Source organism: Bufo gargarizans, chromosome 4 (genome assembly GCF_014858855.1).
Source record: "Bufo gargarizans isolate SCDJY-AF-19 chromosome 4, ASM1485885v1, whole genome shotgun sequence".
In the NCBI taxonomy this organism is placed as follows: domain Eukaryota; kingdom Metazoa; phylum Chordata; class Amphibia; order Anura; family Bufonidae; genus Bufo; species Bufo gargarizans.
Genome location: NC_058083.1, coordinates 108,587,393 through 108,614,206, shown reverse-complemented (window position 1 = coordinate 108,614,206; position 26,814 = coordinate 108,587,393). Strand labels below are relative to the sequence as shown.

At 44.7% G+C, this 26,814-nt stretch overlaps 1 protein-coding gene across 3 annotated transcripts in view; it reads right to left on the bottom strand.

Annotated features, from left to right (window-relative positions):
* Positions 1–26,814, bottom strand: part of SCLY (selenocysteine lyase) — a 131,378-nt gene that overhangs the window by 17,606 nt on the left and 86,958 nt on the right. For 2 of the 3 annotated variants that reach the window (XM_044288528.1, XM_044288529.1), the window contains exons 2-5: positions 8,726–8,792; positions 7,223–7,335; positions 3,513–3,613; positions 2,453–2,618 (exon numbers count right to left, since the gene is read on the bottom strand). In XM_044288528.1, the coding sequence (XP_044144463.1) occupies positions 2,453–2,618; positions 3,513–3,613; positions 7,223–7,335; positions 8,726–8,757 (412 nt within the window). In that variant the 5' untranslated portion in view covers positions 8,758–8,792. Of the gene's footprint in view, positions 1–2,452; positions 2,619–3,512; positions 3,614–7,222; positions 7,336–8,725; positions 8,793–10,962; positions 11,148–26,814 lie in introns of those variants that run through there. The other variant, XM_044288527.1, reaches the window with a different exon arrangement.

Below are 26,814 nucleotides of genomic sequence, written 5' to 3'. Positions count from 1 at the left end.
GTTTTGACTGATCAGGCAAAAGAGAAAACCGTAGCATGCTACGGTTTTTTCTCCGGCGAAAAAAACTGAAGACATGCCTGAACGCCGGATCCGGCATTTTTTCCCATAGGAATGTAGTAGCGCCGGATCCGGCATTCAGAATACCGGAATGCCGGATCAGTCGTTCCGGCATGCGCATGCGCAGATCGGTAGAAATGCGAAAAATGTACAAGACGGATCCGTCGGTCCGCATGACAAGCGGAGAGACGGATCCGTCCTTGCAATGCATTTGTGAGACGGATCCGCATCCGGATCCGTCTCACAAATGCTTTCAGGCAGCAGCAGATCGGCGGATCCGGCGGCCAGTTCCGACGACGGAACTGCCCGCCGGATCACACTGCCGCAAGTGTGAAAGTAGCCTAATGAACGTTAATTCATACAAAAATATACAAACAGTCCTGAGAAAAAAATGCATTTCCTGGAGTTAACAATTGGTGCTCGCTTAGCACATTGAATGGTTTTGACGAGGTTTTCTGGTTTTAGGTAATTAATGTTTAATCACAATATACATGAAAAGTGATACAACTTTGTAATCTACTTTTGTGCTCTGTATAAAGCAGTGCCTCCACACGGTAACAGCCCTCTTTTGTATTTCCATATAGCAATGTGTTTTGTGCAGCCCCCTCATCAACAGAACCCCCCTAAAAATAAAAAGTGAAACCTCAAACTCACCTAACCCCATTCCCATCAGTAGGGTCCTCTTCGTGTCTCAGCAGTCCATGTCCTCAGCAAGCTCCCGACCGTAGGCATAAAGCAGCCTGTGGCTTACAAGAGATGCACACGACCCATTCATTTCTGACAGGTCCGCAAAAAATAAATAAATAAATATGCTCGCCTGGCAATTTGGGGCATGTGCTCTGGATGCCCAGTGGCAGCGATGCTCTGGTGGGCTCACTGGCCGCCGAGAAGCCCTGGTCTAGGCAATGCGACATCAGCAGCAGCTGCTTACATCTCTCTGATTTCTATCAGGCAGGAGCCCCGGCTATATTTTCCGACACTGGATACATCATTTTGTATTTACCGCTCCAATGCAGACTTAGGCTACTTTCACACTGCCGTTTCTGGGTCCGCTTGCGAGATCCGTTTCAGAGATCTCACAAACGGTTCAAAACGGATCAGTTCTGCCCCAATGCATTCTGAATGGATAAGGATACGTTCAGAATGCATCAGTTTGCCTCCGTTCCCTCTCCACTCCGCTCTGGAGGCTGCTTGCAGCGTTTTGATGTCCGTCTGACAAAACTGAGCCAAACGGATCCGTCCTGACTTACAATGTAAGCCGTTTTCACTGACACAATATGGTGCAATTGAAAACGGATCCGCCTCCCATTGACTTTCAATGCAAGTTAAAACGGATCCGTTTGCATGATCATGAAAAAAAAAAATATATAAAAAATTATAATTTTCTTTTTCTCTTCATGGTAATGCAAACGAATCCGTTCTGAACGGACACAAGCGTTTGCATAAGGCCTCTTTCACACTACCATATGGCTATTTCAGTGTTTTGCGGTCTGGTTTTCACGGATCCGTTGTTCTTTTTTTGTTTCCGTTGTGTTTCCGTTCTGTTTTTCCGTATGGCATATACAGTATACAGTAATTACATAGCAAAAATTGGGCTGGGCATAACATTTTTAATAGATGGTTCCGCAAAAACGGAAGACATATGGATGCATTTCCGTACGTGTTCCGTTTTTTTTGCGGACGCATTGACTTGAAAGGAGCCACAGAACGTGATTTGCGGGCAATAATAGGACATGTTCTATCTTTCAACGGAACGGAAAAACGGAATGCATACTGAGTACATTCAGTTTTTTTTGTGGAACCATTAAAATGAATGGTTCCGCATAGGGAACACAAAAAACGGCCTGCAAAACGAAAACAAAAAACAGTAGTGTGAAAGAGGCCTAAACCCCATGTAAACTGATCCTGCAGTCATACTCCCTCCAATTCGGAAGATGTCCAAGTAAGGGACATATAGACGGCAATATGAATGCAGGATCAGACTATATACAGATTGTCTGCACACATATACGGCTGCATAGGACCCGCAAACATAAAAGAAAGGCAATTACTAATTGCACTATTTGCTAAATTGCTTCCTTTTTCATTTAAGATGTGCTTGGGAAATAGAGGTTGTCAAGGTGGACTTTCCTTTGAAAGCTGGTTTAACAAAAATATGTCTTTGCCGTCTGTCTTTGCACAGTGCCACATGTAAGCGCCTAGTACTCCATAGAAATAGGAGTCTAAAACAATGCAGCCACATAATAGCAGAATGCTCAGGAATTTACTGAGAGTAAACCGTTTACACACAGAACTGCTGGTGCTGAGTTTAGAAATCAAGTCACATAGAAAGTTTTAACATTTTGCATTATAAGAATTGACAATCAGTCACCCAGATGGGCAGAACAAGACTTACCTGCTCGATGTGCCCTCTGCAGGTGTTTAAGGGGCAGTACTATGGAGTCATGCTCCACGTTAGAGGTAATGATGTGTGGTAATGCCATGTCTAGAGGGCTGCTTTGTTCTTTCTTGATGCTCATGTTGAAGTAATCCACAGCTGAAAACAATACCATGTTGTTTGCCTGCAAGAGGAATATTTCAAAAGAACTGTTAGGCCCCTTCCAGATGAGCGTTCCTCCCGCAGCGAGTCAGCATCGCCTGCTGCCTGGAATCACACAGCATTATTTTGATTTATGATGCAATGTAACCCTTACAGTTCTTTAATGTACTGGATAACACAGTGTTATCCAGTACATTCCAGAACTGTAAGGGTTACATTGCATCATAAATCAATATAATGCTATGTGACTCCCGGCAGTGATGGGAGATCAGGCCGGGTGCTGCGATGCGGACTCGCTGCGGGAGGAACGCTCGTCTGCAAGGGACCTTAGGTATTGTTCACAAGTAATGGATACACAGCGGATTTGCCAATGTGGATTTTTGTGTGGCAGATCTGCAGCATTGTACAGTACCAGCTCACTGACATATATAGGGAGTGTCGGGCTTCTGTCGAGGTTCTAGTGTATTTGACAGCAAGAATAGGCCTGCAGACTGTGCCACTGCTGCTGTCAAAAATAACAGGAACTCTGGCTAATAAGGAAAACTTAATGTGTGAACATAGCCCTTTACCTTGAAAATGCATAAATAAAATTCTATACAAAAGCAATCCAAATTGGAGCAGCACATTTTTTAATAAGCTGTCCAACACATGACATTGGCTGCAGTGGTCACATATCGTGACGATATGTGATCGCTAGAGCAAGACAAATGGAGACAGGCAAGGGATCAGGGAAGTGTCGGCACTGGAGTGGCAGGGGAGTGGTAAAGAATTACTCCTTTTGTTTTTTTTTACAATGCTGTCATGTATTTTTTTTTATTTCATTGGCTGGTACCCTTTTAAAAGTCGTACAGGTCGATATTGCAGTAAGTAGTGTTTTGTCCTTTCTTGCCTGTCACTGTACTACCATAAAACTCACTTCTGTCCCTCCGGAGGTGAAGATGACATCTTCGGGCTTTCCCCTCACCATCCTGGCTATCTGTGCCCGTGCCGTGTCTATTAGTTCTTTGGCCTTGCTTCCTGCAAAAGAAAAAAAACACAATGAAAAACGCCACTTTAATACATCTGAACATAACAATGAAGATTCCCTTCAGCTCATAATGACTCCATAGTGGGAACACAGTTAACAAAAGTGATATTATTTGGTTGTTATCCCCATCGTCCAACGTTCTTTAGGCCTGCAGCAATAACTGGAGTAGTGGTTAGCTAACAAAGTATTTAAAGGGCTGTACATCTGTAAAACACAGCGAGAGACAACTGACTACTTTAGCAGGATTACTTTTTAAACTTTAAACACTTCCACTTGGTAAACTACACGTGAAGCAAATGTCACTGTAGAGACGAAGCATGTTAATGTGATAGGCCCAAGACACAACACCTATGGCCTGCATTAACAATGTACTGGGCAAAACCTTACCTGGGCTCCCCGTTACCTATTCCTGGCAGAAAAGAAACAGAATCACTCAAAGTAAGCAGACAAATAATAAAGACCTACAGTTGGCATATTACAGTGCTATCAATAGCTCAACGAGGCACTGAAATCATTCACATCACCTTTCGTTCCTACATTTGGAGTACATGTTGAATGCATATGCTGAAAATGTAGAGAAAAAGATGTAAAAAAAAAAGCAGACATGGCATACATGTTAAAAGTATGGGCAGGCATCTTTATACTTTTTTTTTTTTTTTTAACACATGTATACTATTTATGTTAGTGAACTTTTTTTTTCTCCTACAAAAAAATAAAAAAATGTAAAGTGTGTGTGTGTGTGTATGTGTATATATAAATGTAAACCATTGCACTTGATTATGTCACCCATTGATATCAATGTGAGAAAAATGTTGCACCACATACAGTCAGGTCCATAAATATTGGGACTTCGACACAATTCTAACATTTTTTGGCTCTATACACCACCACAATGGATTTGAAATTAAACAAACAAGATGTTCTTTAACTGCAGACTGTCAGCTTTAATTTAAGGGTATTTACAACAAGATGTAAACCATTGGTGAGCCTCAAAAACAGGAAGGCCAGATTAGAGTTTGCCAAACGACATCTAATAAAGCCTTCACCGTTCTGGAACAACATCCTATGGACAGATGAGACCAAGATCAACTTGTACCAGAGTGATGGAAGAGAAGAGTATGGAGAAGGAAAGGAACTGCTCATGATCCTAAGCATGCCACCTCATCAGTGAAGCATGGTGGTGGTAGTGTCATGGCGTGGGCATGTATGGCTGCCAATGGAACTGGTTCTCTTGTATTTATTGATGATGTGACTGCTGACAAAAGCAGCAGGATGAATTCTGAAGTGTTTCGGGCAATATTTTCTGCTCATATTCAGCCAAATGCTTCAGAACTCATTGGACGGCGCTTCACAGTGCAGATGGACAATGACCCAAAGCATACTGCATGCGGCAACCAAAGAGTTTTTTTATGGAAAGAAGTGGAATGTTATGCAATGACCAAATCAATCACCTGACCTGAATCCGATTGAGCATGCATTTCACTTGCTGAAGACAAAACTGAAGGGAAAATGCCCCAAGAACAAGCAGGAACTGAAGACAATTGCAGTAGAGGCCTGGAAGAGCATCACCAGGGATAAAACCCAGCGTCTGGTGATGTCTATGCGTTCCAGACTTCAGGCTGTAATTGACTGCAAACGATTTGCAACCAAGTATTAAAAAGTGAAAGTTTGATTTATGATTATTATTGTCCCATTACTTTTGGTCCCTTAACAAGTGGGAGGCACATATGCAAACTGTTGTAATTCCTACACCGTTCACCTGATTTGGATGTAAATACCCTCAAATTAAAGCTGACAGTCTGCAGTTAAAGCACATCTTGTTTGTTTCATTTCAAATCCATTGTGGTGGTGTATAGAGCCAAAAATGTTAGACTTGTGTCGATGTCCCAATATTTATGGACCTGACTGTATACTGGAGGAGATAATAGCATAGTAAACTATGCTACATTGTCTTACAAAAAACAAACAAAAAAAAAAAAAAAAAACTAATGTTGACGCAAAGGATATCAAACGTAGGACTATGTTTTTACCCCTAAAGTTTATGGGTACACCATGGAATCGGTCTTTTACCTTTTATTCAGAATAAGACATCTATGCTAGATTTGGAGCAAGCAGGTCTATAAAGTCATACATGGGGGACATTAATCAGGACTGGTATCTTCTTCGCCGGTCTAGATTACGCCCTGGTGTAGATTGGAGGCATCCTCCAGTAGGCCATGTAGCAGACTATGGCAGCCCCCTAGCTGTTGCAGATTTTGGTTTTCATTTATCTCAGAAAACTGGTGTGAGTGAAGATATATGTGCCAGGCCTGCTTGCCCTGCTCTTGGAAAGTGGAGAGGGCAGAGCAGAAACACCAACTGCGTCAACATTTTGTCACAGTGGCATTTAAAAAGTCGCAAACTCACGGGTTTGTGAATTGTTTAAACCAGAAAACTGGCATGGGGGGTGTGTGTGTGATAAATTACCGTAATAAACAACATCCAAATCAGCAATCATGTTACAGAGCTAGAGAAATGGAGTCTGTAATATTGGGAAAGCTTGGACTAATCATTACAATAATCTGGGCCTGAACACACGGGGGGAGGTGTTTACTAAGCTAAATATGCCAGAATTCTGTCTGAATTTGCACCCAAAACGGACCTACATGCTTCACATTTAGGCTACATGCACACGACTGTATGCATTTTGCGGTCCGTATGGCATCCGTTTTTTCAGCGGATCTGTTTTTTTTGCGAATCCATTGTAATAATGCCTATCTTTGTCCGCAATCTAGAAAAAAAATAGGACATCTGTTTTTTGGGCGGATCCGCAATTTGCGGACCGCAAAACACATACGGTAGTGTGCATGTAGCCTTAGAGACACGTTTTGTGCCTTGCATGACAAGGGGCATGGCTTAAAAGGAAGGGGCATGATTTTACACTGCAAAATATATCAACACAAACCAATAGGTGGTGTAAATTTATCATCCAGCATGTGCTACTAGACTGACCAAATATTCGACAGGATTAATAAATCTGCCCCAATATTCTCTTGTTTGTCATGTATAAATATATCAGGGGTCAGTACAGAGATCTATCCCATCATCTATTTATCCCCAGGACTCTGACAAGGGGTCAGTACAGAGATCTCTCCCATCATCTATTTATCCCCGGGACTGTGACTGTAACGAGGGGACATCCTCTGCGTCTGGAGGAAAGAAGGTTTGTACACAAACATAGAAGAGGATTCTTTACGGTAAGAGCAGTGAGACTATGGAACTCTCTGCCTGAGGAGGTGGTGATGGTGAGTACAATAAAGGAATTCAAGAGGGGCCTGGATGTATTTCTGGAGTGTAATAATATTACAGGCTATAGCTTCTAGAGAGGGATCGTTGATCCAGGGAGTTATTCTGATTGCCTGATTGGAGTCAGGAAGGAATTTTTTATTCCCCTAAAGTGGGGAAAATTGGCTTCTACCTCACAGGGTATTTTTTTTTGCCTTCCTCTGGATCAACTTGCAGGATGACAGGCCGAACTGGATGGACAGATGTCTTTTTTTGGCCTTATGTACTATGTTACTATTAAGGAAGCGTTTACCATGTAAAATATAAAGCCTCACCTGCGCTGTAACTGCTACTAGGGTTCCCCCAAGCCTCTTGCAGGGCCTCTGTGATGACATCCACCACTTCTGCTGCGGGAGGAGTAGTTGCATTGTAGTCTAAGTAGACTTTACTGTTCAAAGAAGAGGACAAAGTATGTTAATTATGATTTTTTAAAAATGGAGGGAAGGAAAAACTCTGGGTCAGCTTCAGGGCGCCTTCACATGCAGCAGATTTAGGCCGAATGCACATGGCCGTTTTTCACGGCCGTGAGCGGTCCGTGGAACCGCGGCCTGGATTCCTGCTGAGAGCAGGAGCGCACGGCGTCATTGGTTGCTATGACGCCGTGCGCTCCCTGCTGCCGACGCAATACAGTAATACACTGGTATGATCTATACCCCTTTAGGGGGTCCCAGAGAGCCCAGACATAGAGACTTAAGCCAGAGAAGAAGTAATTAGATGGCTACCGCTACAAACTGATTGCTCAGCTCATGCTTGGACATCCAGGTGGAATTTGCACAGATAATTGCTGGATGTACTACAACTCCTATTTGGTTCACAGTAAAAGAGAGACTTTTGTTAAGCTCACTCTGCCTCTCCTAAAACGCTACACTGGCCATTGCATCACTTTCAAGCCCTGCTTTGCACCCACATGGACATTTAAAGGGGTTGTCTTATCATAGACAATGAGGTCATATTGCTAGGATATGCCCCCATTGACTTATAGGTGTGGGTCCCACCTCTGGGACCCGCACCTATATCGAGAACGGAGAACCGAAAGTGAAAAAGGGCGCACTGCCTCCATTCATTTTCTATGGGGCCGGCGAAAATAGTAGAGCGCTGGCTCGGTTATTTCTGTCGAGCCCATAGAAGTGAATGGGAGCGGTGGCCGGTCATGTGTGGTGCACTCCCATTTACTTCTATAGGGAGCTGGCTTGGTGGTGGCCGGACCGGAGTCCTCCTGCAACCACCTTGCGGGGCGACCCACACCTATAAGACAATGGGGGAATATCCTAGCGATATGCCCCCATTGTCTATGATGCGACAACCCCTTTAACATCAAGGGCACCCCCCCAAACTACCATCAAGCAGGAAGCCCACAGCTGCAGGGAGTGCTCCAAGGGATTATAGGGTGCCCCTTCATCACTACACTGATCTCAGGAAGCGACAGCCTGAGGGAGTACAACGTGACATATCATCATCAGGGCCACTACCACTCCCATCCTGTGCACCGGCTTCCCCAGGGGCTTACTGCATCTAACTATATATGACCTATTGGTTAGCTTAGGTTGCACAAAAATGTGAAGGCAAGATTTTGGAACATGTTGCCACATTATAAGCCTTGTCATTTGGTGTAGTGCAAAAAATCTCTAAAGTACAAAATAAGCGTGGTGCGAGGCATGTATGCTAATGTGTAAGTGTAAAGTGAGCTTGGATTCTGGTGCCTTTGGCTTAGTAAATCTTCCCTACCATTTCGTGGTAGTAAGTATTAGGATGGACTTGGAGAGGCTCATGCAGCTCACCTTTTAGCTGATGTTTCTATCTTTTCAGCCATTGCTTGTCTTTTGCTGTTCTGTAATGTGCAGACGGCTGAAATAAAACAGAGATCTTAGAGTTTCAGAACAGAGGTTCTATTCTCTACAAAAGATGTGCAACCAGAAGCAAAAAGACTCCCCTCTCCAGTCCACTTATACTTATCGTCTGATGTCTCATTGAGGTCTACAAGAAGATAGGACCAGCAGAGAGCCACGATCTGGTACCTGAACCGATTACTAGAACAAGATTCAGACAGCTTAGGAACACCCCCACCCCCACAATTCTACTCACTAAATGTAGATCATTCAGACACGAGCAAGATTCAACTTGTCCATGCACTGGCTGGAAAAAATTCTCAATTTTTTGTTTTTTTTACATGGAGAACATATAGATGGTGCCCGTGTGCAGTCCATTTTTCTCACTGACAATCTGACCTACCGGTAGATGGTGCACACTGCCACTTCTGTACACAGACTGACAGTCCATGTATAAAAAAATAAATAAATAAAAAAACACATATGAACTGACCCACTCACTCACACATCTGTGGGATGTCCATGATGGCACGGTCCGTGTTTTATTTATGACACTGTGTGTGATCCATCTGTGGTTCTGTTAATTTTCAGTCCATGTGCAATTCACGTTTCACATACATTGCTGGACTGAAAATTAGATTCCAGGGCATCCTCTAGCTACGATCCGTGAAAACCACAGAGCATGGATAGCATCCGTGTTGTGTACATGGCTTTCACGGACTCAGACTATAACACGCGTATGGGAGCTGTAACTATGGACAAAATAGGACACACTTCTGATGGGTGTGGGCAGCACAGTGGCTCAGTGGTTAGCACTAGCCACCTAGGTTCGAATCCGACCAAGGGCAACATCTGCATGGAGTTTGTATGTTCTCCCCGTGTTTGCATGGGTTTCCTCCGGGTACTCCTGTTTCCTCCCACACTCCAAAGACATACTGATAGGGACCTTAGATTGTGAGCCCCATTGGGGACAGTTGGATGATAATGTCTGTAAAGCGCTGCCGAATATAGTAGTGCTATATAAAATAAAAATAGGTGAATAACACACATTAAAGTCAAAAGGTTAGGTGAGCGGTTCGTGGAGACATGTAAAAGAGGCCTAATGGGTCAGTAGTCTGTCAGGAGGGGGGGTCGTTTACAAGGACTGGTGTTTTACCGGTGCTTGGCGGAAGACAGGGAGCCAGAAAACCGAATGTCTGGCCACCCTAAGTGTTTACAGCACGTCCGCGTATGCTGCAGATCAGTGTGAGATCTGCAGCATACGCGGACGTGCTGTAATGTTAAAAGAGTTGCCTCAATTCAGCAAAACAGCATTTATCATGTAGATAAAGTTAATACAAGGCACTTACTAATGTATTGTGATTGTCCATATTGCTGGCTTGATCCAATTTTCCCATCACATTATACACTGCTTGTTTCCATGGTTATGACCACCCTGCAATCCCGCAGCAGTGGTCGTGCTTGCACACTATAGAAAAAAGCGCTGGCCTCTGGTTGCCAGGAGGGCGAGTGCACAAACTCCAGCACTTTTTCCTATAGTATGCAAGCCCGACCACCTCTGCTCGATTACCGAGCGGTCGTAACCATGGGTACGAGCAGTATATAATGTGATGAAAAAGAATGAATCCAGCCAGCAAAGGAGGCAATATGGACAATCACAGTACATTAGTAAGTGGCTAGTATTAACTTTCTCTACATGATAAATGTTATTTGCTGAAGTGAGACAACCCCTTTAAATCTGCATCGCAGGTCAATGCATTCTACAGCCTTTTTACAGTGTGGGTGAGATTTATTAAAACCTCATCCGTTTAGATGGTACTGTACGGAAATCCACAGCGGCCAACCTGCAGCATTTACGCCCCGCGTGGCTGCACCCTATAGGGGATATCCCATGACAAACATTCATCACCTATACATAAAGATATAGCATGGACTACTGTCCATTAAAGTTAGCTGCACATCCCATGACCTCACTGCAGGGGGCGCTTCTGTTCTATTTTCACACGCTGGGGAGTATTCAGACCAACAGATACAGCAGAACGCTTAAGAGGCTATATACATCCGTGTCCTCCAGACCCTGCACCATGACAAGTACTACACAGCAGTCGTACATGCGATTTTACTGCGGAATCCACATGCGATATTACTGCGGCATCCACAGGACAAGAAACCCCAGTACATGTACTTACACAGGTGCTGAGGGAGTCTGGAGGAGAAAGAGCCATAGAGAGCGCGCCGCAGAGCGTCCCACGACCATAGAGCTGAGGGGATAGAGCGGCTCTAGTGACAGGAGCTCTAGCCCACAAGCGGCGGGCGGGCTGGGGGTGTCAGGGTTGTGTGCGGGAGGTCTCGTGTAGCTTCATCTTCTCTAATGCTTTATTAAGGATAATGATGGCTCTTTGTACTGGATTTCTCCCATAATGTACGTGATCGCAGTGAGGCGTCACAGCGCCCCCTAGTGTTAGAAGTGACGGCAATAAGTAGGCAGATCAGTCAGTGAGACGTGTGAGTGGCAGTAATGGCAGCCATACTGTCTCCAGCCCTTGCTGAGAGCACTGGAGCCGCTTCCACTGAAGGGAACCCGTCATCCACTGGTGGCAGCCTGTTATTGTAATGGGTTGTAGAGCACTTACTGTATAAGGGACTGTTCAGTGGTCACGAGGGGAGGAACAACAGAAGGAAAATGACCAGGAACTAGGCCTCAAGGCTAGGGAAACGGTAACCACCTATGAAAACCCTAAACCTAGCCCTGACTCCTGTCAGTATGAATAGACCCTGAAGGTGGGAATATTCATACACCGGAAACCTAGGCCCTAGTAACCCTGAAAAGCCCTAGCATTAGTGACAGGGTCTGAGACTACTGGTTCCCTCCCAGATGAACGAACCAGCGTCTCCCTGAAACAACGAGCAAATGGGAATAAAATACTAAGAGAAGTACACTTATCTTCAATAGAAAATGGGTGAGCAGGAACTCAGAAGAGGACCACACACCAGCTCTTCCGACTCCAGGCAGAGAATATCAACCACATGGTATGAAGTGTGAGTCCAGACTAAATAGAGGAGCAGTAATGACCACAAGCTGCACCTGAGACAAGACAACACTGCGCCAAAAAGTGCATGTCCCTTCTTGTGCACGGCTGCGGCTCTAAACCACCGGCTTGTGAACTGCGGCACTGCCTCCCATTGAAAACAATGGGAAGCAGATACCATGCCAGGGGCCCAGAGATATGCCACCAATGTCTGAGATTATAAAACCTCATTCACACTATATGGTGTACCTGTAAGTATGGAACCAACTCACACGCTGCGTTACAAGCATTCAGCCTAAATGTTTCACATTGCCCATTTACCATATGCAGAAGTGTAAGCTGGACTTACCAATGATAAAGGAGCGCCCCTTGGCTGTCTGTACATGGGAGATTGACAGTACTCGGTGGCCATTGCTTGGGTCTTTGTGACGGGAGCTTTCCCAATGTGACAAATGTATAATGGGTATGTAGACCACATAGTATTAGGTGTCACATTATTATGACCAGGTAATATCCAGAGGGAAAGCAGCTAGATGAGCTGGGAGTGATAGGTATCACCATGCTGACTGCATCCCACAGCTGCCGGAGGGTGCCGGGGAGGATACATACAGTGAACACAACGATTGAGGTGGTCCCACAGATGCTCAATTGGATTCAAGTCAGAGGAATTAGGGGCCCGGGTAGTACTTGGACGCCTTAGTCTTGCTGTTCCAACCAATGCCAGACATTTCTGGCCTTGTGACATGTCGCATTGTCTTGCTGGAAGAGCCCATCCGCCCTAGGGGAGACAATCGGCATGTAGGGGTATACGTGATCTGCAAGGATGGATTCATACCTAAATCAGTTCATAGTATCTTCCACATGGATGAGTGGGCCCAGAGAATTCCAGGAAATATTCCCTGCCTAGACCATAACGCTGCCACCACCAGCGTGTGCTCTTCCAGCAATGGTTTCAGGGTGTTTGTTCTCTGATGTTTCTTGCCTGACACACCAACGTTCATCTGTTCCATGAAGCAGAAGACATTACTCCTCGGAGAAGTCAACCCTTTGCCAATCAGCAGAGGTCCAATTCCGATACTGCTGCAAAAATTGAAGCATTTTCTGGCGATGCAACTTTATTATCAGAGGTCTAGTGACCATCCATCTGCTTCAGAGCCCCATACGCAGGGTTCCCTGAACTGTTGTTACTAGACACATGTCTGGTAGCCCCTGGTTCATTTTGGAGGTGAGCTGCTCCGCTATATGTTGATCTGCCCTTACACAGATTCAGCAAAACTTGTAATTTATTAATTTAAATTCCAGCGCATTTTGGGCTTTGAAGACAAGGAGGTAGTCCTCATGGCCACCGCTGCTCTGTTCACCTTCCATTGTATCCTTTTTTCCAGCAGGCCGGACCACCAGGCTTGCTCTGTCCCTTCAAGCAGGCTGTGTGTGCTCCCTCCAACTATTAAAGACGCAGCGGGCGGATCCTAATATTCTCCAGCCTATGGCTGCCCACCTTGGGGTACTTCCTCATTGGGTGCTTGAGCAATAGGTCTTCTAGCATGCTAGTAGCCTGGAAAGGTGTCTGTTCTGTTATCTATCTGCCTTTGTACTGACTTTTTGTTTAATATCTTCATAAGTGATATTGCAAAAGGCCTCGATGGTAAGGTTTGTCTTTTTGCTGATGACACAAAGATATGTAACAGGGTTGATGTTCCTGGAGGGAAACGCCAAATGGAAAAGGATTTAGGAAAACTAGAAGAATGGTCAGAACTCTGGCAACTGAAATTTAATGTGGATAAGTGCAAGATAATGCACCTGGGGCGTAAAAACCCAAGGGCAGAATATAGAATATTTGACACAGTCCTGACCTCAGTATCTGAGGAAAGGGATTTAGGAGTAATTATTTCAGAAGACTTAAAGGTGGGAAGACAATGTAATAGAGCAGCACGAAATGCCAGCAGAATGCTTGGATGTATAGGGAGAGGTATAAGCAGTAGAAAGAGTGAAGTGCTTATGCCGCTCTACAGAACACTGGTGAGACCTCACTTGGAGTATTGTGCGCAGTACTGGAGGCCATATCTCCAGAAGGATATAGATACTCTAGAGAGAGTTCAGAGAAGAGCTACTAAACTAGTACATGGATTGCAGGATAAAACTTACCAGGAAAGGTTAAAAGACCTTAATATGTATAGCTTGGAAGAAAGAAGAGACCGAGGGGATATGATAGAAAATTTTAAATACATAAAGGGAATCAACTCGGTAAAGGAGGAGAGCATATTTAAAAGAAGAAAAACTACCACAAGAGGGCACAGTTTTAAATTAGAGGGGCAAAGGTTTAAAAGTAATATAAGGAAGTATTACTTTACTGAGAGAGTAGTGGATGCATGGAATAGCCTTCCTGCAGAAGTGGTAGCTGCAAATACAGTGAAGGAGTTTAAGCATGCATGGGATAGGCATAAGGCTATCCTTCATATAAGATAGGGCCAGGGACTATTCATAGGATTCAGATATATTGGGCAGACTAGATGGGCCAAATGGTTCTTATCTGCCGGCACATTCTATGTTTCTACCTGTTTACTGGATTCTGACCCTATGCTGCCTGACTTGTACCTGTCTGTGACCACCAAATTGATCCTTCACTGCCTACCATGACCCCAGACAGTTTACCATATAGCACGTACTTCACCTGTCCTGACCTTGGCCTGTCCTTGATTATGAATGCACCTGATCCCTTTGGTGTTTTGTGCCAATGTCCCTGACCCCCATGAGTCAACTGTCAATCATACACAGACTATTCCAAGAGGTGGCCTGGTGGTTCCCCTGCAGCAAAGTCCAGATCCCCGTACAGGGGTTAAAGGGTAAAAACCAGGGTACTGCAAGAATAATGCCCTTAGGAGTAACCTAGGGGCTCATGCACACAAACATATTTTCTTTCAGTGTCCTATTCAGTTTTTTTGGTGGACCGTATGCGGAAATTACTCTGTGTGCATTCTGTTTCTGTATGGCCGTATTTCTGTTCTATTATTGTGTCCTATTATTGTCCGCATTACAGACAAGCAGAGTACTGTTCTATTAGGGGCCAGATGTTCGGTTCCCCAAAATACGGAAGTCACACAGACGTCATCCGTATTTTTTGTGTACCGCAAAATACATACGGTCGTGTGCATGAGCCCTAAGTCAAATCTGTTGGTTAACACAGTGGTTCCACACCTACTTTACTATAGGGGCAAACAGTCATTTATACAATAATTCATCCCCATAGAAATGTTATTTCTTAGCACTATATCCTCTGTTTTCGTCTTTAAAGGCAACCTGTTTCATTGAACATGCAGTCCGATGTTATAGACCAGATGGAGCTGAGCAGATTGATATATGGCTTTGTGAGAAAGGATTCAATACAATTGTCACGTACCGTCCTAGCACATGACATGGGTGTGAGTGCAAGGGGTTAATTTTCTCTATTCAATCAGGCTGCAAACTGAGCATAAATCACACCCCAATACATGCTGCCACCACCTACTGAATTCCAGGCCAATAAAGACCCCAACATGTATTCACCACTTTCCAGCAATCAGACAGCGAGACGCACTTTACAAGGAAATGGATCCATAGAGTATACAGGGACTAACTTTAGGCAAACACTATAATACCAATGTTTGCAACCAAAAGTACAAAAAAGAGAAGGTAATATGGCATAAAACAAGCAAAACTGTTATAAAATAAATGGGAGAAAAGTCAGAAAAACCTAATTTACAAGCCTATAGTCCTAAATCCTTAGGAAGAAATATGGAAGGACACTTAGATCTTGGCTGACCCCCGCATGTGTAACACTGTTCATGTGGTCAGCCCCATGTTTTATCATTTCAGCCCTTGGCTCGTGTTTCAGAGCCGCCCTTTTGAATCAGTATTCAAATCCCTTATTGGTGACTGGGCAGCAGACTAATAGAGGGGCAAGTCCCAGGAATATTCATTTGTATATGGCTTAATCCTCGACCCTTGTGTAGTGTGGGGTGCTCATCTGGGATTTCCATTCTTTGTTGCTTCTACAAGCCCGGATCTATCTTCTGCATGGGCTTCAGCCCAGATTCCTACTAGCAATTAAAATTCCCCTGAGCAGTTCAAAGGGTGTGTTCACAAAGTCACATTTAAAGGGGTTATCCCATCCCATGATTAATGTTAAAAATTAAAATCAGACATCATAGGGTACATAATTTCCAACAAACTAAGGGTACTTTCACACTTGCGTTTTTCTTTTCCGGCATAGAGTTCCGTCACAGGGGCTCTATACCGGAAAAGAACTGATCAGTTTTATCCCCATGCATTCTGAATGGAGAGTAAGGCCTCTTTCACACTTGCATTGTCTGGATCCGGCGTGTACTCCACTTGCCGGAATTACACGCCGGATCCGGAAAAACGCAAGTGTACTGAAAGCATTTGAAGACGGATCCGTCTTCAAAATGCTTTCAGTGTTACTATGGCAGCCAGGACGCTATTAAAGTCCTGGTTGCCATAGTAGGAGCGGGGGAGCGGTATACTTACAGTCCGTGCGGCTCCCGGGGCGCTCCAGAATGACATCAGAGCGCCCCATGCGCATGGATGACGTGCCATGCGATCACGTCATCCATGTGCGTGGGGCGCCCTGACGTCACTCTGGAGCGCCCCGGGAGCCGCACGGACCGTAAGTATGCTGCTCCCCGCTACACTTTACCATGGCTGCCAGGACTTTAGCGTCCCGGCAGCCATGGTAACCACTCTAAAAAAGCTAAACGTCGGATCCGGCAATGCGCCGAAACGACGTTTAGCTTAAGGCCGGATCCGGATCAATGCCTTTCAATGGGCATTAATTCCGGATCCGGCCTTGCGTCAAGTCTTCAGGATTTTTGGCCTGAGCAAAAAGCGCAGCATGCTGTGGTATTTTCTCAGGCCAAAAAATGTTCTGTTCCGGAACTGAAGACATCCTGATGCATTTCACTCCATTCAGAATGCATTAGGATAAAACTGATCAGGATTCTTCCGGCATAGAGCCCCGACGACGGAACTCTATGCCGGAATTTTGTTGTGAGACAACCCCTTTAACACATCTGGACATCATCTATAATAGATTTCCCTGACAAATACATCCATCCAGGTCACCTTTTCATGACAACAATGTGTAATTTCTGTTTTCATCTTTATCCTGCTCATCTGGGTTCAGGAGTCCAGTAGGCGGTCTCAGCAGTGATTATCTATTTAGTTTTCCATGCATACTTTTACAAGGAAGTGTCACGAGGGTGTCAAGAACCACGCCTGACTCCGTTATACCCGGGGTCAGGAAGTCGCAGCGGTTGGCTGCGTGCTCTAGGTAGAAAGATAGGGCTGTTTCTTTATGGTAGCTTTCTGGGTTTGCTTTGCAACCCTTTTTGGCTCACTCAGGGATCCGTAGCTCCTTCTCCTCAGCTGTTCCTTGTCCAGCACTCCCAACCTCCTTATATTCCCCTCTCCCACTTCTCTGGTTGCCAGATATAGAGCTTCCTGCCTGGATTTCTATACTGACCCACTGGAGCTGTGTTGCTGCGTTCTCTGGTTGTTGGTCCAGAACGTTACCCTCCGGATCCCTGTTGGGCCTTTGTGGTCTGCTGTGGTCGCCCACCTGGGATTATATGTTTGTTTGTATTGTCTGTCCTCTCCTTGGTGTTTTCCTCTTAGTGTCAGTGGTGCGGACTAGTGATCCCACCGCCCTGTTCACTATCTAGGGCTCATCTTAGGGAAAGCCAGGGTTTAGGCACGTGATCGGCGTACGGGTGAAGGAACCCGTCTAGGGACGTCAGGGCAGTCAGGTGCCATCCGCAAGGTGAGTCAGGGGTCACCACCTTTCCCTCTCCCTTGGGCAGGGCCTTCCCTTTTCCCTCCCTTTGCGTGACACCGGTCATTACATTATATCTGGCCCTTATTTTGTGTAGGTAAAAAAAAACTTTTTTTTTACCTACTTAGAATCCAGTATGGATCCAATTGCTGCTTTGTCAAAGCAATTTCATGGCCTGTCTTTGGAGGTGGCAGGATTGAAGGCGTCGGTCCTCCAGCAACAGCAGCAATTACAACTGACCGCAAGCCCAGCGGTTGCTACAGGTAACCAGGTTGTTGCGGAACCCAAGGTTGCTCTCCCTGACAGATTTTCTGGAGAAGGGACAAGTTTGTGACATTCCGTGAGGCCTGTAAATTATATTTTAAGCTGCGCCCTTACTCCTCTGGTAATGAAGAACAGGGGGTGGGGGTTGTTATTTCCCTGCTGCAGGGGGACCCGCAATGCTGGGCGTTCTCTTTACCCACTGATTCCCAGGCTCTCCAGTCAGTGGATTAATTTTTTGGGGCCTTGGGTCTCATATATGACGACCCATTCCGAGTCGCACTGGTTAAATCAAAATTACGGAGACTCCTACAGGGAGAGCGGCCAGTAGAGGAGTATTGCTCTGAGTTCCGTAGGTGGGCTATGGATACCCAGTGGAACGACCCGGCTCTCAGGAGTCAGTTCTGCTCTGGGTTATCCGAAAGGGTTAAGGATGCGCTTGCATTGTATGAGACCCCCTTTTCCCTTGATGCGGTTATGTCCCTTTCTATCTGAATAGATAGACGTCTTAGGGACAGATTGAAAGACCCAGAGCAATTGGTAACCCCTCCCAAGCAGCAGTTAGTCTGTACGGACTTAGACAAGCCTATGCAGCTAGGAGGAACTACTCGTCAGGTCCATCCTCCTGAGGTTCGCCATAGGCATGGGGTTTGTTTTTCCTGTGGGGAGAGGGGTCATTTCATTAATGTCTGTCCTTCTTTCCTCAAAAACAAAAGACCGTCGGAAAACTACTAATTCCAGGCTGTGTGGAGGATGTCAGCCGGAGGGTATATGTTTCCTCCATACGAACATCGCAATTTGTGTTCCCAGCGGTTGTTGTTTTTGGCGTTAAGACTTTCTTTTTTTCTAGACAGTGGAGCAGGAGTAAATTTGATAGATGCCCATTTTGCCCACACTATGGGTTTGTCTCTCTGTACGCTACAGAGACCCTATTCCCATTTTTGCTATATTGATTCTGCTCCTCTGTCTCAGAGAAACCTCACCCACATTGTCCATAACTTACACCTTCGGGTAGGGGACCACCATAACGAGATGCTTTCATGTTATGTTCTGGAGGGGCTTCCCACTCCGGTGGTGCTGGGCCTTCCCTGGTTGGTAGCGCACAATCCAGTGGTGGATTGGCAGGCCAGGGAGATATTGGAGTGGAGTGAGCATTGCAGAGAAAATTGCTTAAATAGCAATTGCTTAGTCGCCTCCATAGCTACCCTACCTACATTTGTTTCGGACTTTGAGGACGTTTTTTCTGAAAAGGGTTGTCAGAAGTTACCACCTCACCGTCCTTATGATTGCCCGGTTAACCTTATTCCCGGCGCAAAATTACCCAAGACCAGGTTATATAATCTTTCGGGTCCGGAGAGACAAGTCATGAAAGATTATATCTCCGAGAGCTTGGCTAAGGGACACATCAGACCCTCTTCTTCACCCGTGGCTGCAGGGTTTTTCTTCGTTAAAAAGAAAGATGGGGGCCTGCGTCCTTGCCTAGATTTTCGCGAATTAAACAGGATAACCATCCGAGACCCATACCCTCTTCCTCTCATTCCTGACCTGTTTAATCAGATTGCGGGTGCTAGGTGGTTCTCCAAACTTGATCTTAGGGGGGCCAACAATCTGATTCGTATCAAGGAGGGGGATGAGTGGAAGACAGCTTTAACTCCCCTGAGGGGCATTATGAAAATCTAGTCATGCCTTTCGGTCTGACCAATGCTCCTGCTGTCTTCCAACATTTCGTTAATGACATTTTTAGTCATCTTATCGACAGGTTTGTGGTAATATACCTAGATGATATTTTAATTTATTAGTCTGATCTGAAAACACATGAGGTGCATGTCAGACAAGTACTGCAGGTCGTACCGACGAATAAATTATATGCTAAAATTGAAAAGTGTGTCTTCGCCGTTCAGGAGATACAATTCCTAGGTTATTTATTATCTGCTTCAGGTTTCCGTATGGATCCTAGGAAGGTCCAGGCAATTTTAGATTGGGATCTTCCTGAGAACCTCAAAGCACTGCAACGGTTCTTGGGCTTCGCAAATTTCTATAGGAAATTCATTAAAAATTATTCAGTTATTGTAAAACCCCTTACTGACATGACTAGAAAGGGGACTGATTTTTCTAAATGGTCTGACGCCGCTAAAATTGCTTTTTCCTCTCTAAAAGAGAGGTTTACCTCGACACCTGTACTAGTCCAACCAGATGTCTCCCAGCCTTCTATTGTTGAAGTCAATGCGTCAGAGGTGGGAGTGGGGGCTGTGCTGTCTCAGGGTCCGTCTCCTGGCAAATGGCGTCCTTGTGCTTTCTTTTCTAAAAAACTATCTGCAGCAGAAAAGAACTATGATATTGGCAATAGGGAACTATTAGCTATTAAACTAGCTTTTGAAGAATGGCGTCTCTTTTTAGAGGGGTCAATCCACCCCGTCACTGTGATTACGGACCACAAAAACCTTCTGTACCTCGAATCAGCTAAGCGTCTCACCCCTAGACAAGCTAGGTGGTCGCTATTTTTTACCAGGTTTAACTTTGTGATTACCATGTCCCCCTTTAAGTGGCCCCCCTCTGCGATTAAATATTTGGGTGTTATGATTCCAGCCAATCCTACCCAGCTGTTCCAGCTTAATTACACTCCGTTGTTAACAAAAGTGCAAGCGTTCCTGAATAAATCCTTATTACCTAGGATTTCATGGTTAGGACGGAAACATGTCTTGACCTCATACATCCTACCCCAAATACTATACATGTGTCGCTCCCTCCCAATAGCTATTCCTAGATCATTCCTGAACAGATTGAGATCAGTTATGGGGAAATTTCTATGGGGGAACAAAAAAGCTAGGTTACCTTACTCTCTTCTTACAAGGAAGAAGAGGCATGGGGGAATCTCTTTGCCAGATATCTCTGCATATGTTCAAGCTATCCACCTAGAGAGATGGTTGACTTTAACTAGATCTGGAGACAACCCCTTGCATGTACGCTTTGAAAGAGAGGTATTGGGGAAAAATAGTGCTCACTTGTTGTGGCATAAACCCCTAACTTTCAATTCTCAGGAAATTATAAGCGTTATAACTAAAAACACTATTAAGGAGTGTCAGAGGTCACCTGCGTTAAATCTGAGCAAAGGAGATCTGTCCCCTATTGCTCCCCTTAATACATTACCCTACGTTCTTTCAGATAGAGTTGTGGAGACTAACCCTGTGTGGGAGTCTGTTGCAGAGCTCAAGGTAGGGGACCTTTTGAAATTAACTCGGGTCACTGATATCTACGAATCTCTCAGAGGAGAGCCACCGACGGTAGGGTCAGATATTCAAAAGTGGGACTTTGAAGTAACCTGTAAGAAGTATAAGGTAACTAGCATCCGACCAAAGATAGATCCATCGTGGTTGGAAACCATGGTTCTATTACCAAAATTGCCACCTAAAACTCTTTCCTTAATATATAGACAGATTTTAGAAAAAAGAGGGGACGACCAGCCCACTTACCTTAAGGAATGGGAGAGGGAGTTAGGGATAATTCTGGATGAGCCCAGCAGAACATTTATTTTGTCGCACTCACATGGATTTTCCAGATGTGTCAGGGTGCAGGAGAACTCACTCAAAACCTTAACTAGATGGTACCGTACACCTGAATTCCTCAAAAAAATCCACTTAATCAGCTCTAGTGAGTGTTGGAGATGTCTGGAGGGTGTGGGCAGCATCTCTCATATATGGTGGCATTGTCATAAAATTAGACAGTTTTGGGATTCAGTGGAGGATTCTATGAATAGGATCTGCACAGGAAACTTGTCACTTACTGCCTCTCTAGTTCTACTGTGGAAACCGGAGGGCACTTTCACTCCTAATAAAAATAACCTACAGACACATATGATTACAGCCGCCAAGTTACTGGTCCCAGCATTGTGGAGAACTACAGAGCCGCCCAGTTTAGACATGTGGTATGAGAAAATGACTCACTTATGTAGAATGGAGGAATTGGCAAGCTGGGAGTCTCACAACAGACAGAGGTTTTTGAAGACTTGGCAACCTTGGTTGTCACATATGTCTACCCAGCAGGAACAGAGAGCTTGAGTTACCCCCAGCCAAGAGTATTTGGAGATCAGAGACCTTTCAATTCTGAGGGGAACCAATCTGAGTATATGGATAGGGTTTGTCTGAACGTGTGCTATGGTGATGTGGTGGATGAATGGGGCTAAAACATACACTTGCTGGTGTATAGACTCCAGAACACAGCTGATCAGATCTTAGAGGTGAACCAACTCGACTTTTTGGGTTTTGTCTTAGGATTATGTTCATGATCCATTGTTTTTGGTATGTGTTTTTATTTTATGTTCTTTCCAAGAAGGAAATTTTATGTTTAGATCCTGCTATATCACAATGCATGATAAGTCAGGTCTATGTACCACTTGCTGTCTTTTTGATTGAGGTAATACTTGTGATATGCTCTAATTTGCTATTTAGACCAGTTGCACTGGTCATGCCTTTTTCCTACATTGTCAAAGTACATGCGATAATGTGCTTTATTGATGTCTACGTTAATAAAAAGAGAATGTTTAAAAAAAAAAAAAAACTTTGTGATTACCTATCGTCCTGGGGCAAAAAATACCAAGGCTGATGCATTATCTCGTTGTTTCCCTGGAGGGGTTAATGTGAGTGATCCGGTACCCATTCTACAAAGAAGAGTGGTTGTCTCTGCGGTACACTCTGCTCTGGAGGGGAAGGTGTTAGAGGCCCAGGGGGACGCCCCGGTCTCTTGCCCCGCAGAGAAATAGTTTGTACCGTTAAACCTGCGTTTCGAATTATTAAAGGAACATCTTAATTCGGCACTTGCTGGGCACCCGGGTAGTAAAGCAACCTTGGAGCTATTGTCTCGTCGTTTTTGGTGGCCAAGGTTGCGTCAGGATGTAATGGATTTTGTGTCTTCTTGTTCTACTTGTGCGCGCGCGAAAGTCTCTCATACACGTCCTGCAGGGTCTTTATTGCCACTTGTCATTCCCAATAGGCCATGGACACATCTGTCAATGGATTTTATCACTGACTTACCTTTGTCTGCGGGTAAAACTGTTATTTTGGTAGTAGTGGTCAGGTTTAGCAAAATGGTACACTTCATTGCGTTACCCGCACTACCTAATGCTAAGACTCTTGCTCAGGTATTCATCAGTGAAATCGTGAAGTTTCACGGGGTCCCTTCCGATGTTGTTTCGGATCGGGGTACCCAGTTTATTTCTAAATTTTGGAAAGCTTTTTGTTCCCGTTTGGGGGTACACTTGTCATTTTCCTCAGCTTTCCATCCTCAGTCGAATGGACAGACTGAGCGTACCAACCAAAACCTTGAGACATATCTAAGATGTTTTGTGTCTGAAAACCAAGAGTTGTGGTCATCATATTTACTGTTAGCTGAGTTTGCCATAAATAATCGTCGTAAGGAATCCACTGGCAAGTCACCATTTCTTGGTGCATATGGTTTTCATCCCCAATTCTGTACTTTCAAAGAGGGGGGGTCTTCTGGGGTTTCCGAAGAGGAACGGTTTTCGTCATTTCTTTCATCGGTATGGCAGAAGGTGCAAGCTAACTTGAAAAATATGGGAGGTAAATACAAATGCATGGCTGATAAGAGACGGTCGCCAGGTCCGGACCTAGGAGTGAAGGACTATGTGTGGTTGTCTACTAGGAATATTAACTTAAAGGTTCCCTCTTGGAAACTGGGTCCTAGGTTCATTGGCCCTTACAAAATTGTAGCCATCATTAACCCCGTGGCTTTTCGCCTGGAGCTACCTCAGACTTTTAAAATCCATAACGTCTTTCATAAGTCGTTACTCAAGAAATATGTTCCACCTCTAGAACCGTCACCGGTGCCATCCCCTCCTGTTGTTGTGGATGGTAATCTAGAGTTTCAGATATCCAAAATTGTTAGTTCTCGTCGGGTCTGCCGCTCTCTTTAATATCTGGTGCATTGGAGAGGTTACAGTCCCGAGGAAAGAATGTGGGTTCCTGCGTCTGAGGTAAACGCCGACAGGCTAGTTCGGGCTTTTCATGCCTCTCATCCTGAGAGACCTGGTCCTGAGTGTCCGGAGGCCCCTCGTAGAGAGGGGGGTACTGTCACGAGGGTGTCAAGAACCACGCCTGACTCCGTTATACCCGGGGTCAGGAAGTCGCAGCGGTTGGCTGCGCGCTCTAGGTAGAAAGATAGGGCTGTTTCTTTATGGTAGCTTTCTGGGTTTGCTTTGCAACCCTTTTTGGCTCACTCAGGGATCCGTAGCTCCTTCTCCTCAGCTGTTCCTTGTCTAGCACTCCCAACCTCCTTATATTCCCCTCTCCCACTTCTCTGGTTGCCAGATATAGAGCTTCCTGCCTGGACTTCTATACTGACCCACTGGAGCTGTGTTCCCTGGTTGTTGTTCCAGAACGTTACCCTCCGGATCCCTGTTGGGCCTTTGTGGTCTGCTGTTGTCGCCCACCTGGGATTATATGTTTGTTTGTATTGTCTGTCCTCTCCATGGTGTTTTCCTCTTAGTGTCAGTGGTGCGGACTAGTGATCCCACTGCCCCGTTCACTACCTAGGGCTCATCTTAGGGAAAGCCAGGGTTTAGGCACGTGATCGGCGTACGGGTGAGGAACCCATCTAGGGATGTCAGGGCAGTCAGGTGCCAGCCGCAAGGTGAGTCAGGGGTCACCACCTTTCCCTCTCCCTTGGGCAGGGCCTTCCCTTTTCCCTCCCTTTGCGTGACGCCGGTCATTACAGGAAGGCTGTCAGTTCGCCAGTGTACATGTGCGGGCTGCCATCTTTAGTAAGGTAGACTCACCCGTCCGGCGATGCACAGGTAAGCCCTTACCTGTGCCTGTGCCGCTCTGAAATCAAATGCAGTCACCGGGAGCAGGCAGTTCGAGAACAGCCGCCGGGGGCCTTTATCGGGCTGTTTTTGGAGCTGCCTGCATTTGATTTCAGACCGGCACAGGTAAGGGCTTACCTGTGCATTGGGTGAGTTTACCTTACTAAAGATGGCAGCCCGCATGTGTCTATTGGGATTGAAAAATATTTTTTCACCTCCCTATAACACTTGTGCTGCCTTCCCTAAATAGTTATTGAACGGCACTTAGATTGTGGTGCTATTTTATATTATACTTTATACTTCTTCTACTATCTACACTAACATCTTCTCCATCCCTTTGGCGCCTTTTCCCCAGGACCTATAGCCCTGGTGGAACCACTCAACCTCTTTTTTCTTTTCTCCTATTGCAATCACTAATAAGACCACCTACTAATTTTATTGGGTCCGCAATACACGGGGCACTGGCATGTGCATTCCGCATGAATGGGTCCGCAAATCCGGAGATGCGGAACGGAAGCAATACGGAGTCCTTCCGTGGGGTTCCGTTCCGTGCTTCCATTGCGTAAAAAATTGAAGTTCTATCTTTTTGCTGAAACAAATGGGTCTGCGATCCGCATGCGGCTGCCCCGCGGTCGCGGTCTGCAGCACACGGTCGTGTGAACAAGCCCGAAAAGTGATCACGTTTGCCCCTGACTTCTAAAATCAATCAAAGCGCAGAAGGCATAGCAGTTGACGAGAGAGCAGAGCCTCTAGGTGTAATGACAACGTCCCCATTGCTCTTAGAAGCTTATTTGTATATATTAAAACATCATTATTCTCAGCAATGCAGGACCAACACAGATGTCTTCAGCTGCCAAGCGCACATGTAACAGGTCAGCCAGTGTCATAGGTACAAATCTGCTGACAGATGCCCTTTAATGCACCTCATAGTTCAGCATGTTGTATTTATTCATTAGGTATGAGGCATAGACCATGGCTTCTGGAAAGTCCTTGGTTTTACACAGGGAGGTGAAGAACAGATAGCAGATATCTGGTTACATCGGGCAGAGATGGGTAAGAAAAACAGCTCATATGTCAGATATTCCAGGCACTAAACACAATGATGGATAGACCTCAGTATGGACTGTACTAAGCACACCAATGGCATATTATACCAGAGGTATATAGTGTATACTCCTATAACTATCTACATTACAGAGGTATACACTGTATACTCCTATAACTATCTGCATTACAGAGGTATATACTCATAACTATATACATTACAGAGGTATATACTGTATACTCCTATAACTATATACATTACAGGGGTATATACTGTATACTCCTATAACTATCTACATTAGAGGTATATACTGTATACTCCTATAACTACATTATAGGGGTATTACTATATATTAGAGGTATATACTCCTATAACTATCTACATTACAGAGGTATATACTGTATACTCCTATAACTATATACATTACAGGGGTATATACTGTATACTCCTATAACTATATATGTTAGGGGTATATACTGTATACTCCTATAACTATCTACATTAGAGGTATATACTGTATACTCCTATAACTACATTATAGGGGTATTACTATATATTAGAGGTATATACTCCTATAACTATCTACATTACAGAGGTATATACTGTATACTCCTATAACTATCTACATTACAGGGGTATATACTGTATACTCCTATAACTACAGGGAGTGCAGAATTATTAGGCAAGTTGTATTTTTGAGGATTAATTTTATTATTGAACAACAACCATGTTCTCAATGAACCCAAAAAACTCATTAATATCAAAGCTGAATATTTTTGGAAGTAGTTTTTTCGTTTTAGCTATTTTAGGGGGATATCTGTGTGTGCAGGTGACTATTACTGTGCATAATTATTAGGCAACTTAACAAAAAACAAATATATACCCATTTCAATTATTTATTTTTACCAGTGAAACCAATATAACATCTCAACATTCACAAATATACATTTCTGACATTCAAAAACAAAACAAAAACAAATCAGTGACCAATATAGCCACCTTTCTTTGCAAGGACACTCAAAAGCCTGCCATCCATGGATTCTGTCAGTGTTTTGATCTGTTCAC